Genomic DNA, 18,086 nt, shown 5'->3' with positions numbered 1-18,086 from the left:
AGCAGGGAGAGTCCTCCAGGCTTCTAGTCTCCCACCATACTGGGGAGGAAGTTAGGACTTGCTGGGGGCACCTGTGGGGCTTTGGGTCGGGTGTAAGGAAGAAATTGTCTGTGTGCCTCTGGTGTTTTGTCCACATTGTCCCTGGGCTAGGCTGGGCTGCTGCAACTGAGGTCGAGGGGAGGAGGGGGCCCTTTAGTCTGAGAACTTCAGACAAGGAGGTAAGATCTGGAATTTTTAATTTTGTTTGGGTTTACAACAAAGTCTGTGGCCTGGCTGCTGAAGCTCAGTGCCAGTAAGAGCCGGGAGAGCTCCTTATAGGGGATAAGGCGAGGCACAGGCCTCAGGTGGGAGAAGTGGGCAGGTCAAGAGGCACGTGGTCTGCTCCTCCGTGGCCCCAGATGCACCCCACCTGTGGGCCTGGCCTCCGGACCCAGGCCTGGCCAGGAGAGCAGGAGGCGGCATTTCCAGAGGCCTGGGTCAGCGACGTACGGCTGGAAAAGGCTCCTGCTGGGCTCTAGGGCAGACTGGGGCAGGAAGCCCCCTTGGCTGCCCCAGATTAGCCCTACCCGCCGTCCGAGAAAAAGGGGTTTATAGCTTGGGGAGGGGGCTTTGGTGTATGTGGCAGAGGCGGGCAGAAGGCACTGACTCGAATCAGGTCAAGAGGCCAGGGCTGGGGACTCGGGGGGCGGGGGGACGACGGACGCTGAGGCACAGGGTTGGTTACTGACCTGGCCCTAGAGTGTTACGGTCAGGTCAGCACCTCCCACGAAGCGGGACTGGACACAGGTCACCTGGGGCAGTTGGGCTTGGAAGTGCCTGACGGCAGCCATGCTGATACGAGGGCATATGGCCACATCTAACATCCGGAGCTGCTTGCATGCCCGCCTGATGGTATCCAGAGTTCTGTGGGAGGCCTCCGATGAGCGCCAGCCGGCATGGGGACCCAGCCCAGCCCCCGGACCGTGGCATCATCGGACAACTCACTGCTCGGTGAGCTGCCCGCAGCTGGCCAGGTTGAGGTGCTGCAGCCTGGGCCCAGCCCTCGTCACTGAGGACACTGCAGTGACTCAGCACCAAGCGCTCCAGGCTGGGGCAGCCCCTGGCCACGGCCACCGAGCCCTGGTCTGTGAGTGCTGGCAACAGGCTCAGTGACAGCTGCCTCAGCTCGGGGAACTGGAGCACCTGCAAGGACCGGGCTGGGGAGTTGCGGTGGGGGGGTAGGGTGCTGGAGCCCAGGGCCCTTCCAGGCTCTCCCACCCCCAGCTGGAGGAATGGCCGTAAGTAGCAGAAGCCAAAGGGCATGGAATGTCTTCCAAGCAAAAAGCGGGTTGGCCTGGGCCTGACACTGGTGCCAGGCTCCTCAGCCTATCCACACCCCTGGCCCCACACCTTGGCCAAACTGGCATCAGTTTGCTGCAGGCTGTGAGCTCCAACTCCCGCAGGGCCCGCAGCATGAGCAGGGAAGGGCCCTGTGGATGGGGAGAAGGGTCCTTGGGGCCCGAGGCCTGATGCTCCAGCTCTTGATGTAGCTGTGGGAAGAAGCTCCTGCTTCTCAGGTTCCTCCTGAGTTTGGCCCTCAAATATTCCTAGAGAGAGACACTTAGGGGCAGGAGGGCGGCTGATCCCAGGGACCACCCTCCCCCCTTCCATGACCTGCACCTGGGGCTCGTGCGTTGCCTCCTCACTTGGTTCCCCCAGCCCCAGAAGCCCCCAGTCTTGGAGTTCCTTGCACCAGGCCATACACAGGACTGAGAGGTGAGTGAGGTAGGTGCAGATGGCCTGCAGGGTCCTGTTGGTGAGGGCCACACAGGAGGATAAGTCTAGCACCCTGAGGCTCAGGCCCAGCACTGGGATCAGGGAAAACACTGAGGCATCCTAGGAGGGAAGTGGAGAAGGGAGAGAGCAATGGGCAGGTGGCTTGTGCAGGGGTCCCCAGGAAGGTTCTGCCAAGGTTCCAGCCCCACAGGTGACAGGAGGGAGCCACCAGATGGTCCACGGAGGGAAGCAACAATGTCCCTGTGCTGGTAAAAGGTAGGGGTGGGACACCAGGAGTTTGCTGGGGGACTAAGGCCTAGATTGACTGCGGCAGGAAGGATGCAGGTGCAAGTTTCTAAAGTATCTGTCCTGCTAGTGCTCCCAGACCCTGCTGAAGGTGTGGGCAGAGGCAGCCTTCTGACCATAGCCTATTGGATCATCCGTGGACATCTGACCCTAGCTGAGCCAATCAGGTATGCTTCCTCTAGAATTTGAAGCAGAACTGGGAGGTCACCATTGGGGTAGGGCTGCCACCTGCCAGGAGCAGGAGCTAAGGGCAGAGTAGAGGAAGCTGGTTTATAAAGAGGTTTATGAGAGACACAAGAACACGGGCCCTGGACCCCAGGGAGAGCAGCTAAGAGAGACATTGTGCTATTGGGAACATGGAGTGGGAAGCAGGGCAAGGAAAGCGACTGTGGAGGAGACTGAGAGACGGTTTTCAGGTTGGGAATGCCCGGGGTACATTGAGAGGTTGAAGGAATAACCCACTAAAGAGGGAGAGACTGTCATTGCCAAGTTAGGGACACCACCCAGAGGGACAGGGCTGAGCCCTATTGAAGGGACTGGCTGCAGCCGAGAAATGACCATGACTCCCACATCACATTACCTTTGTCAGACCCTGTCGAGCAACCTCCTTGTGTAGCCTCAGTATCCATTCTCTGCAGACCCCCCTCTCTCATCTTCCCTGCCTCCAGAACACCTGCCATTAGTGCCCCTACCCAGCCCACCCGGGGGGCACAGAGCACTTGGTATATGAGGTGTGGGCTGGGCCGGTCTGGTCTCTTGGGCCTCCCTCTAGCTGGGCCCACAGTAGGGGCCAAGGGGAGGAGTGCCGGCAGGAGCACTGTATTTCCAGGCTCCTTTCCCCTTGTGTCCTCAGTTCACTTCTCCCTGCTGTTCCTTGGACACCGACACCGGGCAGGGCCTCCCTGCCGCCATGGGTGCAGCGCCCCCAGCCCCAGCCCTGGAGAGGAAGGAAGGGGATGGTGTGCTCACCTTGAGTGAGGAGCAGTAGGCCAGGCTGAAGGAGGCCAAGGGGGCTGGAGCTCTGTGCCCCGAACCCAGGGCCTGGGCCAGGCCCCGCCCGCTCACCAGGCAGCACTCTGCCAGGTCCAGGCTGTGCAGCTCCCGCAAGCCCCCCAGGGCTGTGCATCCTGCGTCCATCAGCCATTGCAGCTTCCTCAGGCGGAGACACTGCAGGTGCCCTAGGTCCCGGCTGATGGCCAGGAGTGTCCCGTCGGCCAGTTCTGAGCAGCCGCTGAGGTCCAGGGAGGTCAGGCCTGATTGCAGATGGCAAAGGGCGGCCACAGCCTCTGTGGAGAGGTCCTGGCAGCCGTGCAGGCTCAGCTCCTGCAGCTGCAGCCCGGCCACCTGACCCAGGGCCTTCAGGGCCTCGGGGAGCAAGCCAGTGCCACTCAGGTCCAGGGCGTGCAGCCTATCAGCCCTTTCCTTCACAAATCGCAGCAGGTTGTGGAAGGAGAGTTGGGAGGGGGAGGAGTCTTGGGGGCCAAGGGAGCCCCGGGCTGGGCCTAGTTCAAAAGTGAGGTGACAGTAGGCCAAGGAGAGGCGCTCCAGGTTGGGGGCACAGCTGCTGAGCCGGTTGAAACTGAGGTCGGTCAGGTCCCGCAGGCCAGCCAAGTTGAGCTCACAGAGGCCACGCAACACCTGCCGGACCCGCTGTGCCGTCTCAGGCTGGGCTAGCAGCGTGCCGCCTGTGAAGAGGCTGTCGCCGCCACTGAGGTCAAGGATACGCAGGGCCAGGCAGCCCAGGATCAAGGCCACAAAGGAGGCCTGCGTGGGGCTGCCCCCACTGAGGCACAAGCTCTGCAGTTTCGGGCCCAGGTGGTAGGCAACAGACTCCAGCACCTGGTGCAAAGCTGGCGAGCCATCCAGGTGGGTCAGGCTGATGCAGGTGATGCCCTGAGGCCTAGGCTCTTGATGGCCGGGATGGAGGCGGAGGACACAGGGATGTTGTACTGCACGTTTGTCTAAAGGGCAGCAGCAGGACTGGGGTCAGCCCTCTGGCTTCGGAGGGGGTTGGCCATCATGTCTGGTGGCCAGTCCCTGGCAGGTCAGGGAAGGGCCCTGTCCCGATGGGGACCCACTGTGGTGTGTGGTGTCATGTGTGGTTGAGGGGGTGCTGGTGGGAAGTGGGAGGTGGGAAGACAAGTCACTCTGGGGCTCAAAGGGGATGACCGTGAGGGGAGGGCAGGAAGGTTAGCAATGGATGGGACTGGATGCCTATGGAGGGGCGGGGACAGGGTGGGGGGAGCTGGCCTGCTGGGCACAGGGGGCTGGGGTGGCCTGGAGGAGAGCCAGCGAAGCCCCCAGGGGGCAGAAGGGCTAAGTATGCTGGATCCCAAACTTTGGGGCTTTCAGAAGGTGACCCTGAGACCCATGGACTCAGCTCCTGCTCCAGGGAGTCAGAGCTCAGCATTAGCTAAGCAATCAGCCTCCCCCACTTTTTCAAGAGAATATAAATAGCCCTCAGAACAGCTGAAGGCTGTAAAAAGCGAAGCGGTTGTCACTCACCACCACCATGGTTGGCCCAGGTGCCAGAGGTCTAGGGCAGGCAGTGAGGCCTAGGTCCCCTGGCGGCCTCCGTAGCTCAGCCACTTGAGTGTTTACAAAAGGGTGGTGTGTGTGTGTGTGTGTGTGTGTGTACCCCAGTGCATGTGGGCCCTGCAGGCTCCAGAGTTCAAGATGTGCTTGTGATCTTCGGGGCTCATCTCCGGGAGGGGGTCTATCTTGTCTGTCCAGGTAAGGAAGGAGAGGCCTCCCATTTCTGTGGGCAGAACTCTGCTAAGAGAATGAATCTTGAGGTGCCAAGAGTGTGGGCTGGCCCCGCTGTAGGGCAACAGGGGAACGAGAGCGGGGGGTCCATGACTGGTGTGGGATGGAGGCTGGAGGTGAGCCCAGGGCTGGATTGGTGGGGGGACAGCCTGGCTTGTCTAGGAGTTTGGGGAGCTCCCGTTTTCACAGAAGCGTCCCTGATTTTGTGCCAAAGGGAAGTTATATCAGGTGTGGGGGAGGGAGAGGAAGGCTTGGCTTCTTCTCTACCCCTGGTGGATGGCCAGGCTGCAGGCAAGCAGTACCCAAAGGCTCTTGTTTTAATATATCAACATGATCCTGATGCAGGAAAGCAAGCCCTCTAAAAAACCTGTCCTGTCAGTTACTGCAAGAACAAGCTGATGTCCCCTGCTTCTGCCCCACAGATCATCATCAAAAGGAATTCAGAAAAGTAGGAATGACACATAAGATGCACTCCGGCAAGATACTTATCAACAGGATTCTCCCAGAGAGACACATGAAACCCATTCCTGGGTGGAGAAACCAGGCTGACTTCTGCCACAGAGAGAAGCAGCTCCCTATGGCTGTCATCATGAGAATGAGTGTGTGGTAAGAAATGGGGGCCAGCTCCTGACCGCTTCCACAGGAATCAGGGGTCAATTCCCATTCCTGGGATGTGGTCCTTGTGGATGAGAGGAGCACTTCCCGCAGCTCCCCCTCGTAGACACTGGGAGGCAGTGGGGTGGTGGGAACCCTAAGGGCTTGGCTCCCTCTCTCAGATTTAAGGAGGGGGGAAGATCCCAGTGGGTGGGGAAGGTGATTCAAGGTGATGAAAAGATCAGAGAGGAAAGGTTTTAGAAAGGAAGGCTAAAGCAGACCTCCAGCTGTTTCCAGGCCCTGCTGACAGAGGGGCCAATCTGAGGATGGAGAGTGAGCTGTGGCTGCAAGTGCAGAGCAGGGCCCGTTGCTGACGCAGGACCACCCCTGCCATCATGTCATGGCCCCCCCCCCCCCCCCCCGCCGCCCAGGCTCCAGCAGCCACAGTCCTTCTTTTCCTTCCTTCCTGAGCCTTGGGGGCCAGGAAATGTTCTCATGTTCTCCCCTTCTCCCACTGCCTCCCTATGAACAAGGTAGATAAACAGCTGTGTGTGTGTTGGGGTGGGGGTGGGGGGACACTGGCAGTCAGCCTAGAGTCCAAGCAACCAAACACAGGGGCAGGGCCTGGTCTGAAGGACTTCCAGCAGCTATTGGGAGATGTGTGAGAGTGTGTGTGTGTGTTGAGATTTGAGACTGCCTCCCTGCTCCCCACTGTTTTTCTTGATGGGGAGGGGTAGCCTCTAAGCCATCACTCAGGTGGTCTGCCCTGGACTCAGAGTGCAACACCCAGGCGCAGCCCTTTAGGGATACTGGTCATCCGTGGGGAGCAGAGCAGCAAGCAGAAGAAGCAGGCTCCTGGGTTACGGTCTTTGGCCCCAGTGTAGGAGGGTCCCCCTCCCTAGGCCCTAGGAAGATGCTTCTGGAGGTCCAAAGGAGGACTGCAAGGGTATCTGCTCTAGCTTCAGCTGTCCCATCCACAGAGGAGCCAACCAGCCCCCATCTCCTCCTTTTCCAATGCTGGCCTCTTAGGAGTAAATGCCAAGTCATTTGGGAAGTACCCCAAATCTACTAAAAGGGACACATATCCCTTGACTGTGAAAGGCCAGGATTCCATTGTACCTCATGAAGCCCTGCGCTGAGACTGCAGGCTTGGGTGCAGGCTTGGGTGCCGGCTTGGAAAGCACGTGATGGAGAAATGGCTCTCCTTGTCTGTTGGCACAGGATCCAAAGCTAACATGCCTGTTCTCCAGAAGAAAATACCTGCCCTGACACCCAGGGGCTTTGGTCTCTAGAGAGGAGTTAGACCTCGGGGGTCATTTCCAGAGGCTCCTCTGGGCCTTTATAAATACCCCAGCAGGAGAAGGTATGGAGGGCAGAAGCTGAGCTTCTTCACAGTGACCAGCCCAGTGACAACCAGGGTTCTCCCCGAAATGGGCATAGCCTGGGGGTGTGTGTGGGGGGTGGGGGTTCTGCCTTTGTCTACCTTATTGGAGAAAAGATAGGATTCAGTGGGAGCAAGTCAGGGGGAATAAGAAGTCACCGATCCAGCATCCTAGGCTGGCCTGGTGAGGCATAAACCCCAGCCATGGGCCAGAATCTTCGGTAGCGCCTACTAGCAAGAGGCACTACTTCCTTATCAACCTGCCCACGTCGGGGCCCTGGGAGATGGTTCCTGCTAATAAATGCTGCAAACTGCTCTCTGGGACATGGTGGGGGTGGGATGTCAGCAGAGCCCCTGATGCCATGTACCTGTGGCCTGGCCTTCGAGGGCTCCCGGCCCAGGTGGGGCTGAGCTCTGCAGAGACACCAAACAGGTCTTTGTCAGCGTCCTATCTGGAGCTCGCAGCTGGAGCAGCCCCGGTGCTAAAATGGTGGACTCTAGATCTCAAACTCTGACCGTGGCCTCCTTCTGACTCTTACCCCATGCCGATCTACTCCTGACTGCCCACTTTGCTTCTCCCCTCTTCTTCTTGGCTGGACTCCAGGAACCTCTCTGCTGATCGCCTCTCCCTGGGGTCCTGTGGCTCTGGCCCTGGCACGCTGCTGTGCCCATTCTTCTTGCCCTGCCAGGGATGATGAGGGGGCTGTGCTGAGGCTACAGAATTCCGCCTATGGAAGCCGCAGTCTCCCCTCTTGCCTCCCCCACCGCCCCCCTGCTCCCCTGGCTCTCTTCTCATCGCCCTCAAGGGTTCTCTCGAAGCCTACCATTCTCTCCAGTCCCTGACGCGAGTGCGGCAGCCTCCCCTTGCTCCGACCTCAGAGACGACCTGTTCTGTTTCAAAAAGAAGCCACTGCCGTCGGTGGGAAGGCCTTCCCTTTGCTGTGTTCAGTCCACCAGCCAGCTCCTGGCAGGACCCATCCTAACCTCCTTCCCTCTCCGCCTCCTAATCCCCTTCTCTCAACTACTGGGCCTGCCCCCACCTTCTCCCATAGGAACACGCAGCCCCTGCCTTCCCACAGCTCCTTCCCCAGTTTACAAATACCTCAGAGTCATAACTTAACAAAAGGCCTCCCTTGATCATGCCCCCCCACCACCACTCCTGCTTCTCCCCTTTCCTCTGCGCTCATGCTTCTCCTGAGCCCACACGCCCACACGGCGCTAGCCGCCTTGTTAGACCTCTTGCCTCACCCACTCACCCCTCCATCACTGCCCCCACAGAATCTCTCATTCCTGGCAACTGCTCCCCTCCAGCAAGGCCATCAACATCTGGGGGCTCCTCTGCAGACCTCCCACAAGTGTCTTTTCTGCCATGCCACCTGCTGTGGGTGGCCAGTCTCCCCCTGCTTCCTCCCACTGGGGGTTCCGTGCTTCTGCCTGCCTGGCTCTCCTCCTACCTTCTAGCCTGCTCCCCATCAACCTTTTTTGGGGCCACCAAAGAAGAGAGAGACCCAGTCCATAGAGGAGTGAGTTCCTCAACTGTATGGTCCACCCCATCACACACACACACACACACACACTCACACACTCTCTCTCCCTGTTGCTCTCATGTGCACCCTGGCAGATTGCACTTCATCTCATTCCAAATGCTTTATTTGCAGTCCACATCTTTTTCCAGAGCGCAGACCCTGGGAACCAGTTACCTGAGGGACCTCGCCAGATACATGGATGCAACATACTTACATCTGAATTCACTGTCTTACCCCAACACTGGGCCTTCTCCTAAAGTCTCAGTGCCCTCTACCAAGTCACCCAAGTCAGAGATCTGGGAGCCATTCTAGACCCCTCCCTCACTCCCCACATCCAGTGACCAAAGTCCCTTGCATCTCCTGTCCCTGACACACTGCAGCATGTCCCTCCGCTCCCGCCTCACTGCTCCTAGCCTAGTTCAGGTACCCGTACTGTCTCTCAGAAATACATCACAGCAGTTTCCTCCTTATGGGGGTCCCGGCCCTCGGTCTTTCTGGCTCCTAGCTAGCCTTGGTACTGTCACCAAGTGATCCTTACAAAAGGCAAACTGACTATGCTCTTTGGACCCCTCGATGGTTCTCCACTCCATGGGATGGAGCAGAGCTTCCGGGCCAGCCCTTCTTCAGCCCAGCTTTCCCATGCCCGCCCTCCTTCCTCCCTGGCCCTGGCTCTGGGCATGGCAACTTCTGATGGTTGTCTTATGCTGCCATGCCTCCGTTTGGCTGCTTTTTCTCTTTGGTCACAGTGCTGGGGCGGCGGGGGGCAGGGGGGCTGTCTCACCGCTCACCTACTCCCATTATTTAGCAAATATTACTCTTCTGTCTAGGCCCAGCGCAAGCATCCCCTTCTCCATGAAGTCTTTTCTGAATCTTCTCTGCATCCCCCGTGTGCCACACAAGACTCCCGGTGCAGCACCCCTACTCACTCCTTTTAGCTTATGCTTATCTACCTCTCACTACCAACTGTCAAGTGCTGGGCCTCCCCCGGCCCTGCAGCCCCAGTGCCCAGCACAGGGCTAGGCAGACAGACAACATCCCTATCTGAGTGAGCGAGGCCTCTCTGAGCAGCTCTGGTAACCTTCCCACTGCCTTCTGCCCTGTGAATAGCGCGAGCTTCTGTGCCAAGGCCCTGGCCTCTACCTCTCTTCTCACTCCCCTAAGACAACGTGGCCTCCAAATTCACCCAGCAAAGAGGCCACTGGCCTCAGAGGAACTTCCTCAGCAAATCGTTCCACATTACCACCCGCTCCCCTCCACGTCCTGAGCAGGAGAGCTGACATCCACTCCACCCTCTCCAAGGCCACGCCTTGCATCACCTCAGGCCGCATCCACCATTTCCGCCATTTCTCCTGTCTCTGCTTCCTGCATTCACATCACCCACTCCTCTCTGACTCTCCTCAGCATATGAACACACTTGAAATTCCTCCCAATGAAAATCCTTTGTCGAGTCCCCTCAACCTCTCATTATTGCCCTATTTATTTCCTTCCTCTCGTGGGGAAATAGGTCACTCTCTACAAGGCCCTTCTTATCTCATTCACTCTTCCACCCACCTGGCTTTTCCCCCCAGATGCCAAATGTTGCTGAAGTCACTGGGGACCTCCCTGGACATCAGACATCATGGACACTACCTGTTCTTTATTGTCTGGACTCTTCATGGGATTTGACACTGTTAGTCATCCACTCAGCACTGTAAATGCTCTTCACTTCTGATCCTCGGGACCTCCTCTGTAGGTGCTTCCTCCTCTCCATGCCCTTGGACTGGGGTACTCCCCTGGGGCATTCTGTGGCCTGCTGTTCCTAGGGTTCTTCATGTGCTGCCTGGGGGATGTTACTTGGATCCATGGTTTTAACCTCCACCCATTCTTGAATGATACCCAACTCTGTGTTTATTACCAAGACACTTCTCTTGAATTCCTCACTCAGAAATCAAACAACCAACTGCATCTCACCATCTAGAAGCCTCACGCTTCAAATTTCAACAAGTCCAAATCAAATTTCTTTAGACACTAAGCTCAATGACACTGGATAGATAACATGACAGTAAACCCTACTTATGTATACACATTTAATATGTGACAAAGGAGGAGTCCAATGCAGCAGGGAAGGGAAAGATATATAAGTGGTATTAGGGCTATTTGAAAACTAATCCATTTAGCTTCTTACCTGAGAGAATAGATTAAAATAAATTCCACCAATTAAAAAAATTTCTATAAAAATTTAAGCCATAAAACAGAAGAAATTATTTTGTTGTGAACCTAAAGCCTCTCTGAAAAAATGAGTCTAGTTAAAAAAAAAAACAGAAGAGAAATATGAGTGTACATCAAATTACTGAAGAGGCAAGGGGTCTCTAAGTTTAAAAAGCAGTGGAAGAAATAAGGAAGCAAAAGATGTTCAGAATCAACAACATAGAAATTTAACCTCTGTGTCTCAGAAATAAGCCCATATCTACAAATCAAATACAAAGGCAAATATGTTAGGAATATATTTCAATAAATATGTAAAAGATCCATCTCTTTAATGTATAAAAGGTTCATACAAACGGGTAAGAAAAATACTAAGATACCAATGGTTAAATGGATAAAGAACAGAAACAAGAGAGGGAAATATAAATGGTCAGCTAATGAGAAAACTGTTTAGCCTCAGTAGTGATCAAAGAAGTCAGAATGAAAACAAGGAGCTGTCACCGCTTGCCTTTCAAACTGTTGCAGATGTCTGCATTCACCTCCAAGCTGGGCTGTTTCCCCACACCCCGACTCACCCTCTCCAGTCTCCTCAGCACTGGAGTTCTTTTTTTTTTTTTAAAGATTTTATTTATTTGAGAGAGAGAGAGAGAGAAAGAGCACAAGAGGGGGTAGCGGGAGAGGGAGAAGCAGACTCCCTGCCGAGCAGGGAGCCCGATGCGGGGCTCGATCCCGGGACTCCAGGATCATGACCTGAGCCGAAGGCAGTCACTTAACCGACTGAGCCACCCAGGCGCCCAGCACTGGAGTTCTAAGACACATCACTCCATGTCATCCCCTGCCTTACCATTCCTGGACAGGCTCCGTGGTAGTAATCAGGATGGAGCCCTGGCACCAGTGCCAGCTTGTGGTCTGACCACCCTTGAGCCTCATCTCCCACCCCTCCTACACCCATCTCCGTTCTAGCCGTAGGGGACTTGGGTGGGCGTTTACAGAGCCATTTCACACCTTGGTGTCTCTACCTGTGCTACCACCGGTCCCGGAAGACCAACCTTCCGCCTCATCCCGTTCCATCAGGAAGCCTTCCCTCATGCTGCTGGTCTCCTCTGGACGTCCTTCTTCCTGTTCTTGTTGCACCGCTCATGCGAGTGTCACAGCACCAAGCACACGACATCACCATCACTCATGTACTTGTCTTTCTCCTTCACCGGACTGTGAGCTCCTTGGGGCAGGGGACTCTATCTTACTCATCTGTCAAGTCCCAGCACTGGACCCAGAGTCAAGTGTGTATGAATGTAACGTATGTATATGTATGCATGGATGAATGGACGATGTGGAAGCAGGGCCATGAGCAAACTGGAGTGAGAGACGGCTGAGAATGGGCCAGGTGAGGGTGGCCACCTTACCTCCCGAAGGGCATTCTGGGCTGCACAGTACCAAGCCCGACTCACGAGGGAGGCCTCTTTCTGATCTGAGGGAGGCCTCTTTCTGATCTGACAGAGGCAGGAAGCTCAGAATATATGTGAGCATCTGAGGGAAAAAGACAGGGCATTGGCAACTATTAGAGCTGATGGCCTTTGGAACCTTCTCCAGCTGATAGTGCGGTCAGTCTGAGGGGACTGGAACACTGGCTTCTAGTTCATCTTGAATCCTAAGCTTCATGGGGTCTTCACTTCCCCTCTCCAGCCCCCAGGTATCTTTACTCTGAGCAAACCATTCCTGAGCCTCGCCTGGATGCAGGGTTGTACTGACTGATAAAAAGCAAACTTCCCACTCAGTTTGGGAAAAAGAGCCTGGGCATTAGGACCAGATAAACCAAGTTCAAATCCTTACTCTATCAACTGGCCTCTCTGAGCCTTGTTTTTCTAATCTGTAAAATGGCAATGGTAGTGAGGTTTAAATGGGTTGTGCTGAGAATTTAATAACATAGTAAAGTGGCGGGGCGCCTGGGTGGCTCAGTCAGTTAAGCGTCTGCCTTCGGCTCAGGTCATGATCTCAGGGTCCTGGAACCGAGTCCTGCATTGGGCTCCTTGCTCAGTGGGGAGTCTGCTTCCCCCTGCTCTCACTCTTTCTCTCTCCCTCTCAAATAAATAAAATCTTAAAAAAAAAAAATGTAGTATAAGACCTAGGACAGCAAGTCAGGTGTCCTCCTCTGATCTTCGGAAACCCCACCCCTTCCTCCTTCCCTCACAGGTCAGGCTCTGGGTCCTCTCTCTTTCCCCATTTTCTCCACTGTCAACTCGCCTTCTCAGCTGGCTGTTAAGATATGATCCCAGCAGGACCCAGCCCAGGTGCTCAGGCCCTCGCTCCACCTATGCTCTAGGAGTCTGGGGGTCATGAGGTTGGAGGCCCTATAGAGGACTGGGGAGGGAGTCACTGGTGAGGCCAAGAATGATCTAATATTAACTATTCTTTTCTTCTGAAATCTTCTCTCTGGGACTCTTGTAACACTGTGTTTTCTAGGGCTCCATTCTCCAACTCCAACTGCCCCGTTTCTGGATTCTTCTGTGGCTCCCATAGCTCAGACTTGGGTCTTTCAATCTGTTTACTTCCTAGGATAGTAAATTCATTTGCATGGCTTCAACAGTTACCTCTACAGCAATAAGCAACAATTCAGTATCCGCATATTGTCTCATCATTCATGTGCTAGTCTGGTGTTGCCAATCGTCCACAGGATCCATTATCTAAATGTCTTACTATCACCTTCATCTCAACCAAAATTCATATTCTCAGTCCAAAGCATCCCTTCCTCCCAACTTTCCGGCACCTGAGCTTCAATGTCAATAGTGCATCTCACCTGAAGATCCTGATAATACTTTGTACTCTTCATGCTCTTCTGTCCCTTGCTGTCAGATACAGGTGTACGGCACAGGCTTAGGCCAGGGTAACTAAGACTCATGCAGATCCCAGCTCTACTACTGTGACCTATGTGACCTCAGGCAAGGTAACTGACCTCTCTGAGCTTCAGTTTCCATACTATATATAATAGTTACGGTGTGCTTGATACCTAGTAGATGTTCCATAAATGGTTGCTGGATTGCTGTTACTAATATTTCTACCTTTGAAATTTTAGCACCTCAGTAGCCCAGACCCTTATCACTCCAGACCTGGATTCTTTCTACAATCTCCCACCTGACCTCCTTGCCTCCAGGCTCAGCCTTGCTAGTCATTTTGCACACTGTGACAAGGTTAGTTTCCTTAAAAAACAGCTTTTAAAAGATTTTATTTATTTATTTGAGACAGAATGAGAGAGAGAGAGAGCGAGAGCACATGAGAGGGGGGAGGGTCAGAGGGAGAAGCAGACTCCCCGCCGAGCAGGGAGCCCGATGCGGGACTCGATCCAGGGACTCCAGGATCACGACCTGAGCCGAAGGCAGTCGCTTAACCAACTGAGCCACCCAGGCGCCCCCTTAAAAAACAGCTTTTAGTCTTAGCACATCCCTGATGAAAACCTTCAGGGTACCCCAGTACCCTCAGGACAAAATCTCTTCTCTTGGGTCAGCAAGACCCTAAGCAAGATCCTGCCAGGCCCTATGCCTGACCGGACCCCTGATCCCAGAGCTTCCCCAGTTCAGTCTTCCCACTGTCCTACAACCATACCATGTCTATTACCTTTTGCCTATGTAGGCCTTTTTCCAGGAATGCCCTTTCTTAACCTTGACCTCACCAGCCCATTTTAACCTCTTCTTCCTTTCTTTGATCCCTAGCACACAAAAGGTACTCAGCCAATACTTACTGGTTTGAATTAAAGATGGACAGTGCTCTATCTCTATTTTCATCAAAGCCCTCTACCTCAATTTTCACCAAAGGTTTGCTCAGGGAAGGAGTGGGGAAGATAAAACAGATCATTATTGAGAGGCCTGGGGAGAGCTGCCTTCAGGGCCGGAAAGCTAGACAGGGGGAAGAGAACACTGATGGGATTGGGACTGACTAAGCCCCCCCCCTGTGGGAGGCAGGGAAGCCTGTCTGAGCCAAGTTAAGACAGTGGCCATCCTGTATTCTGGGGCTTGGCAACCAACCCAAAAAGCAACGGGAGAGGGCAATAAACCTCTCCTCACTGAGGAGAGGGAGCATGATTCTTTGAGCTGAGAAGGGGGTGGCTTTTCTAGGTGGAAGAGGAGGCAATGGTAAGGATGGAGTCACCCTCCATGAACCCCATCCTAAGGGGCTACAACTGAGATATGACTGGTCATTCCTGGGATTTATGTAGTAGACATCCTCTGGGGCATAGGAGATAAAGGATGCATGGTAGGGGGCTAAAGGGGGTGGGAGCTGCCCTATTCTTGCTAAGGGGAAGGAGCACCTTCCAGGGCCAATGAGGAAAGGGTGTCTTGTCTCCCGTGGGCAACGGGAGGGAGCTGCCAACTCTCAAGGCAAAAGGGACGGAGAGGCCATCCCAAGAGGCCACTGGGAACAAAATCTGTTCTCTCTCTCTGGCCAGTGGCGGGAGAGTGGTCTTGTTCCAGGCTAAGGAAAAGGAGCAAACATCCCATGGGGTGAAGGAGGTAGGGACAGCCATCACTAGGGACCGAGGACTCGAGTGGGAAGCAGGCCTGTCCTGGGTGAAGTAATCCAACGACTGTGGCCGGAGTTGATGGGAGGGGCAATCTGTCTCCCACCGCCAGGGGAAGGGGGCAGCCGTCTTTCGGGGCAGAGGGAATGGAGTGATCATCTCAAGGGGCCAAGGAGGATAAGATCGGTTACCATTCGGGGACGAGGGGATGGAACGGTCATCTTCCAGAACTGAGGGGGAGGGGCGGCCATCGCTAGAGAAGGGAATAGGCAGAGACTCTGTCCTCGCTGAGGTGACAGGGCAGCCATCTCCTGGGGCCGACGGGGAAGGAGAGGACGGTTCCCCCAAGCTAAGGGTACAGGGTGGCCCAAAGGCAGGGCCGTTACCCATAGCCTGCAGGTCCTGGGATCTCTCGGGCAGGTCGTTTCCGCCAGGCGGGGGGAGCCTGGCGAGCTGTCTGACAGCCCCTCCCCCCAGCCCGGGACCCCGAGGGCGGAGCCTGTCCCAAGCCAGGCCTGAGGGCGGCCTCCTCTCACCTCCAGGGGCAGCGACTCCGCCATCGCATCCCCGCCGCCTCCGCCCCCGTGTAAGGCCTTCTGGGAAGTGTAGTCCTACCGACTGGCGGGGAGGGCCTTGGGAGGGAAGTGGACCCCCCCACTTCCGTCACAGTTGTGACGATTTGGGTCTGCACCGGAAGTGCCTGTGCTGCCGATGTGGTACCTCCTGACCGCGGTTTCGGTCGCTCTCCCTGGTTTTTCTCGCTGGGTGTTTGCGTCGCGCCATGGCGGTAAGGAGGGCGGGTAGGGCGGGGTTCGCAACGGTAGAGGATTCCCGGGGCCGGGAGCCTGAAAACAGAGGAAGGATATCAAAGGAAGCGGTCCGCCAGAGGGGGGCGCCATGCAGTGGCCAGACCCTACTAGAGCTAGCGCGGGGGAATGGAGCGGCGCACCGCCCTACCAGAAGTGGTGCGGGAGGGGAGTGGGCGTCAGTACCAGACTGTACCAGACCTGGTCGGAGACCTTAGGGGCCTGAAAGGGGTGGGCGTCAGCCGAGATCTGGACTACTCCAGCAGAGGCCGGAGGCGCGCACCATTCAGCGCCACTCAGGAGTCCCCCTTGAAGGGGTAGTCATCCCAAAGCTGGACCTTACCAGGGGAGCCAGGAGATATCAGCCTAGTGTTGGATTGTTCCAGGGTGAGCAGGAGGCGATCATCGGTAGGGGTGTTGCACAGATGGTGTCAGCCCTAAGCAGGATGGACGGGAGGAGGGGTGGGCATCCCAAGGATTGTGCTTGATTTGAGCACGTGGGGATCTGGCTTAGGTGCAGGTGTAATTCTGTACCTGACCAGACTTGGGGGAGGGTAAGGAGGACCCTGGCTGAGGAGGGCTCTGACAGCACCTTACCATCCCTCTGCAGCCCAAGGGCAAAGTGGGCACGAGAGGGAAGAAGCAGATATTTGAAGAGAACAGAGAGACTCTGAAGTTCTATCTGCGGATCATACTGGGGGCCAATGTAAGTACCCACCTCCTTGCTTCTGTGCCCACCCGAGATCCCACAGTCAGCTCTGGTGGGGGTGGGTGTGGGTGTGGGTGGGCGTGGTGGTATGTGACAGTCATGTGTAGTTTTCCAGAAGAAAACTACAATTAAAAAGAAATGAGGGGCACCTGGGTGGCTCAGTTGTTAAGCGTTTGCCTTTGGCTCGGGTCATGATCCCAGGGTCCTTCCCTGCACCGCGGGAAGCGTGCTTCTCCCTCTCCCACTCCCCCTGCTTCTGTTCCCTCTCTCGCTGTGTCTCTGTCAAATAAATAAAATCTTTTAAAAAAATTCTTAAAAATTAAAAAAAAGAAATGAGAATGGATCCTGGCCCCCAAAAAATGCTCAGTAGTCAAAACAAAACAACCAAAAATGAAAGGAGCGTTTGAGTCTCAGATGGACTTGAGCCCATCCTTCCCATCCCGGATACACAGGGCCTTCTTTCCTGGGCTGACACGTCAGAGGGGAGTCTGGGGACTCAGGGACTCAGGGAACAGACCCCTTTCTCCCACCAACCCTATGAGAAACAGCCGGTCTCTTTCCACCAGCTGGCCTAACTCCTCGTCAGAGTCGAGGAAGGCCCGTGGTTTAGGGTAGCTTTTGATCCCAGCCTGATCATATATCTGTTTACAGGCCATTTACTGTCTTGTGACCTTGGTGTTCTTCTACTCATCTGCCTCATTTTGGGCCTGGGTAAGTGTCCCCTATCCTGGGAAGTGGATAAGCATATAGGATTACTGGCTGGCCTTTGATACCATTCTTATTCTGCAGATGGCCCTGGCCTTTAGTCTGGCAGTATATGGGGCCAGCTACCACTCTATGAGCTCGATGGCACGGGCAGCCTTTTCTGAGGATGGGGCTCTGATGGATGGTGGAATGGACCTCAACATGGAGCAGGGCATGGCAGAGTGAGTGTCCCCCGCTGCCAGCCCAGGTGAGCGGCCCTGGGGCTGGGGTGTTGGGGCCCAGATAGCCCGAGACCCACAACTGCCCGCAACTTAAAGAGGGTAGAAGGGAGATGAACTGGGGCCCATCTACTATTTTTGGCCCTTGCAGCCTCCCTTTGCCTTCTATCCACAGGCACCTTAAGGATGTGATCCTACTGACAGCCATTGTGCAGGTGCTCAGCTGCTTCTCCCTCTACATCTGGTCCTTCTGGCTTCTGGTGCGTGGACTGTAGGGCTCCCAAGAAGGGGCTAGAGCATTTAACCCTTCTCTTCTTTCATTTCCTGTACCTGGCTTCAAGTTACCTTTTTTGTCCTAGGCTCCGGGCCGGGCCCTTTACCTCCTCTGGGTGAATGTGCTGGGCCCTTGGTTCACAGCCGACGGTGGCACCCCAGCACCAGAGCACAATGAGAAACGGCAGCGCCGACAGGAGCGGCGGCAGATGAAGCGGTTATAGCCCCTGACGTTTGGGTCACAGGCTGCATGGTCCCCGTGCCAGGAGCAGGGAGGGCCTGCCTAGTCCAGGGCCCAAAAGCAGTCTAAGGTAAAGGATTGTTGAATAAATGGCTCAGAATGTGGCTAACGG

At 55.4% G+C, this 18,086-nt stretch overlaps 2 protein-coding genes across 3 annotated transcripts; one reads left to right on the top strand and one right to left on the bottom strand.

Moving 5' to 3' along the window:
* Nucleotides 1-228: 228 nt before the first annotated feature.
* Nucleotides 229-4,047, bottom strand: LOC123855366 (uncharacterized; the record flags this gene model as incomplete). The annotated part of the gene is made up of 2 exons (XM_054511300.2): nt 229-903; nt 3,031-4,047. Coding segments are annotated over 2 exons (1,167 nt in total), but the record flags the coding sequence as incomplete, so codon positions are not given.
* Nucleotides 4,048-4,701: 654 nt separating this feature from the next.
* Nucleotides 4,702-18,078, top strand: TMEM208 (transmembrane protein 208). Of its 2 annotated transcripts, XM_064580836.1 has the most exons (7): nt 4,702-4,794; nt 5,250-5,433; nt 16,439-16,534; nt 17,189-17,248; nt 17,327-17,463; nt 17,636-17,720; nt 17,820-18,078. In XM_064580836.1, the coding sequence occupies exons 5-7, from the start codon at nt 17,327-17,329 to the stop codon at nt 17,955-17,957; spliced, it is 360 nt and encodes a 119-aa protein (XP_064436906.1). In that variant the 5' UTR covers nt 4,702-4,794; nt 5,250-5,433; nt 16,439-16,534; nt 17,189-17,248; the 3' UTR covers nt 17,958-18,078. The 2 variants fall into 2 exon arrangements, with proteins under 2 accessions (XP_064436906.1, XP_045746888.1); XM_045890932.3 differs by lacking the exons at nt 4,702-4,794; nt 5,250-5,433 and adding an exon at nt 15,603-15,809.
* The last annotated feature ends 8 nt before the right edge of the window (nt 18,079-18,086 follow it).

Source organism: Mirounga angustirostris, unplaced genomic scaffold, assembly GCF_029215605.1.
Source record: "Mirounga angustirostris isolate CCGP_5_RB_7025 unplaced genomic scaffold, mMirAng1.0.hap1 SCAF_16, whole genome shotgun sequence".
Classification (NCBI taxonomy): domain Eukaryota; kingdom Metazoa; phylum Chordata; class Mammalia; order Carnivora; family Phocidae; genus Mirounga; species Mirounga angustirostris.
The sequence above is the reverse complement of the archived record's forward strand: the minus strand, read 5'-3'. Positions and strand labels throughout refer to the sequence as shown.